Here is a 3,987-nt window from a genome sequence, read left to right on the forward strand (position 1 = left end):
ATTTATTTATTTATTTTTATTTAATATTTTTATATATATAGAGGGCCACACAGACACCGAGATGATGGACTTGGTCTCCGAGATGGAGATGATGAAGATGATTGGCAAGCACGTAAACATCATTAATTTGCTGGGTGCCTGTACTCAGAACGGTCCTCTGTACGTTGTGGTAGAGTTCGCCCCGCATGGCAATCTGCGTGACTTCCTCCGGGATCACAGACCTACCTCGGGATATGAACCGACTATCGGACAGGAATCGAAGGAACGAAAGACCCTCACGCAAAAGGATCTGGTCTCGTTCGCTTATCAAGTAGCGCGCGGAATGGAGTACCTGGCTAGTAGGAGGTGTATACACAGGGATTTGGCTGCCAGGAACGTTCTCGTCAGCGACGAATACGTGTTGAAGATCGCTGATTTCGGTCTTGCTAGGGACATTCACTGTCACGATTACTACAGAAAAACGACGGACGGACGATTGCCGGTGAAATGGATGGCGCCGGAAGCCCTGTTCCACCGTGTTTACACCACTCAATCCGACGTGTGAGTATCCAACACAATAAGGATTCTTTCATCTTCAATCAAAGATCCTATATATTTAATTATTTTGATTTAATTATTTAAAAACTCTCACCATTTAATATTTCTTATTTCGCTTGCAGATGGTCGTACGGGATTCTGTTGTGGGAGATCATGACATTGGGTGGTACGCCTTATCCGTCTGTACCGTCCGTCGAGAAACTATTCCAGTTACTTCGAACTGGTCATCGAATGGAGAAACCGCCCTGCTGCTCGATCGAAATGTAAGACGCACCTTCTACACGTGATTCTGACTTTATAATACAGTCACTATATACGATTCAATCCTGAGAATTTATTCTTTGATTTGTTACTATAGATATATGCTCATGAGAGATTGTTGGAGTTATCAGCCAAACGAAAGGCCGACGTTTGTCGAATTAGTCGAGGATCTCGATAGAATATTAACGATAACAGCGAACGAAGTGAGTAGCGATATCCATATGATCTGCATGTCTATAAACAAGCATTTTTGGAGTAGTAGTAATAGACTCTTTTGATTGCATATGTATCTTTGATATCAGGAATATTTGGATCTCGGTCTGCCTCAGTTGGACACACCCCCATCCAGCCAAGAATCCAGTGAGGGGGAAGAGGATGGCGAAGAAAAATTTCCATATTTGCTGTGAATCATATACTCGCTGCGAGGAATGTCGCTTGGACATCGCTTACTTAGATGGCATAATAATCTGAACGACTCGCGAATGTAACCGAATAAAGTAGCAGCGCGAGTGAATCTAATGAATGTGACAATGGAAATAAAGAAACGAAAAGAGTGCGAACATGAGATATGTGAAGGATAATCGACTGAAGTAAGCGAATACGCCAAATAATATAAATCAGTATTGATCTATGTATCTCTACACGAGAATATAGAATTAAAGAAAAGCGCGGAACGATAGCATACATCAACAGTGTCAATATACATAAACGCACGCACACATGAGATTGGACATCCTATATTTACTATTTTTCTATTGGGATTGATAAATGTTACGTTAGAATTAAAAGGTAAAAGAAGGAATAAAGTTGAGAATACTCTGCGAAAACTCAGAGGAGACTGTCTTTTAAGCGTTAATGCAAAGCGGACTTGTATATCGCTTATATCTATATCTATAGATCCTATATCTATCTATATAGATTTATAGATATATTATAATTGTGCCATATAAATCAGTGCCTTACAAGGGTGTTGTCGAACATATAAACAGAGAGATAGTTTATCGTGATAGGATACGATACGGATATTTGTCTGTATTACAAAAATCACACGAATGGATATCAAACGTGGGCACGATATCGTGTTTTTGTAACTAGTCAACTGTGAAAATTGTACGTTTTTCTGTATCATAGTAGCTGGTAGATTTTTAGTGTTTTTACATGGTTAATTTTAGTGAACAACGATCATGGATTTTGTATATCATGGGCAATGTGTTCTGTGGCAATTTTGTAAAAAAAAAAAAACGGTCTACAGATACCTACATTGGAGATTAAACCTGAGGGGAAACGAATATAAGTTTTGTATCGAAGAAACGCATCGTTTAGAGAAAAGAATCCAAAGTATCACTGTAAGCCTTAGAGCTGTATCGATCGCTTATCGATATCGATTAGCGATAAACGTGTATAAATAGGAAAAATGCTTAGCGATAGATAATTTATTTCTCGTACATCAGTATCTCTTAAGTATATATTTTTAAGATATGTCTCTTAAGACCGACCCTTTTTGTAAAAAGTGACAATAACGAATTTATATATGCAATAAAAAACAACAAGTAGTTTTAATCCGCGGATTGTACATATCGTTTATTTAAACATTATTTGTTATCAGTATCTAAAGGTAGAATTAGTATTTACCTAAGGTACATAGAGTATATGTATGTATAGATTGTGTAAAGGAATTTCCGCACAAATGTGACTTTCGTCTCTAATAAAATCGATCAATCTGTACCCAAATAAAATAATATTGCGCTTTCCAAATTCCCTTGATAAAAAATTATCATATGTACAATCTCTCGATATATTAAATTTATTTCTGCATTTATAATTAGATGAGATTAAAACCCCGAATCTATTTAAAAATATTTAAATCACTTGAAAGTACAATAAAAAAGCTTATAACAAAATTAAACAAAAAATATTTTTCACGATATTAAATCAGAATTTTGACGTAAATTTATATATAGGAATAATTCGCGTAGACATTTGCGTTTGAATAGGCTTTTAATTTGTTTGATTATAATTAGATCGGGTTATTATAATCGTCATCCTCCCATCTTTCGATCTGAATCAGGATTGTGCCGTGGATTTGAATTGAAAGAATATAATATAGAATATAAAATATTTAATTTATTTAAAAAGACTATTTTATAAACTTTGAATAATTAAATAATTTCTGTATTTTCCTATTTTGACAACTATATTTTCTAGCTGGCAAAGTATAGCATCCGCCAACTGATTTCTATGGATTTAGCACGGACATGCACCAACCAGCCGTTTTACCATGGCACCAAAAAGTGAATCTGGCCATGTAGTTCCGCCGCCTCTAAAATAGATCCAGTTAGCGCTACTGTACTAGCTAGAAAAAGCGTCTTATGAAAAACGACGTGGCCTCTCTCAGGTTTCTATCTGGTTTCAGGTTTCAGTCCGTTTTGTTGTATAAGTCACATTTACACACTAAGTTGTTTTTGAATCAAATTTTTAGTGAAATTTTTAATTCCGCAAATCGAGATGTTACGAGATATGCGGGACATTCTCCATGCGGAACTTTGTGACGAGTGAAACTCGAGCGTTGGGTCCACTGAGTAATCACGCTCGAGATTGAGGTTAGAATCCGATAACCCACTTTTTGATCGCTAGTACGCTAAATCATATCCTGTCTTTCGGTATTAATTGAGAGCAGCAGTAAATTAATAATAATCTCGAATTTTTTCGCTTCACTCTCAATCATTGACAACCTTGGTCTTTTTTATTGATGTCTATGATGCAATTGGCAAATTTATTGTTACAGATCATAACATCTCTCTTTATTAAATGGTGATTATCGGTGCCATGGAGAGAAGGATAAAACTAAAAACCTTAAACAGTCACATAACATGCAAAATATGTCGTGGGTATTTGATAGATGCTACCACTGTCACAGAATGTTTACATACATTTTGCAAAAGTTGTTTGGTAAAGCATCTGGAAGAGAAACATACCTGTCCAACATGTCAAATTGTCATACATCAGTCGCATCCTCTTCAATATATCAGCTTTGACAGAACTATGCAGGATATCGTCTACAAATTAGTTCCTGATCTTCAAGAAAGTATGAATTTTATTTTAAATTCCAATTTGTCTTTATGTAAGAGGTGTATCTCTCTCTAGATATTAATAGAATATTTTTTTATTCAGATGAAATCAAAAGGGAAA

General features: G+C 35.8%; 2 protein-coding genes across 4 annotated transcripts in view; both read left to right on the forward strand.

Annotated features, from left to right (window-relative positions):
- LOC115239000 (fibroblast growth factor receptor homolog 1-like) overlaps positions 1–2,534 on the forward strand; it is a 38,354-nt gene extending 35,820 nt beyond the window's left edge. For all 3 annotated transcript variants that reach the window (XM_029813281.1, XM_029813279.1, XM_029813280.1), the window contains exons 8-11: positions 42–540; positions 660–800; positions 896–1,001; positions 1,101–2,534. In XM_029813281.1, the coding sequence (XP_029669141.1) occupies positions 42–540; positions 660–800; positions 896–1,001; positions 1,101–1,205 (851 nt within the window). In that variant the 3' untranslated portion in view covers positions 1,206–2,534. The remainder of the gene's footprint in view (positions 1–41; positions 541–659; positions 801–895; positions 1,002–1,100) is intronic.
- Positions 2,535–3,156: 622 nt separating this feature from the next.
- Positions 3,157–3,987, forward strand: part of LOC115238939 (polycomb group RING finger protein 3) — a 1,985-nt gene continuing 1,154 nt past the window's right edge. The window contains exons 1-3 of the mRNA XM_029813144.1: positions 3,157–3,398; positions 3,584–3,883; positions 3,970–3,981. Of these exons, the coding sequence (XP_029669004.1) occupies positions 3,607–3,883; positions 3,970–3,981 (289 nt within the window). The 5' untranslated portion in view covers positions 3,157–3,398; positions 3,584–3,606. The remainder of the gene's footprint in view (positions 3,399–3,583; positions 3,884–3,969; positions 3,982–3,987) is intronic.

Source organism: Formica exsecta, unplaced genomic scaffold (assembly GCF_003651465.1).
Source record: "Formica exsecta isolate Colony F162 unplaced genomic scaffold, ASM365146v1 scaffold363, whole genome shotgun sequence".
NCBI lineage: Eukaryota > Metazoa > Arthropoda > Insecta > Hymenoptera > Formicidae > Formica > Formica exsecta.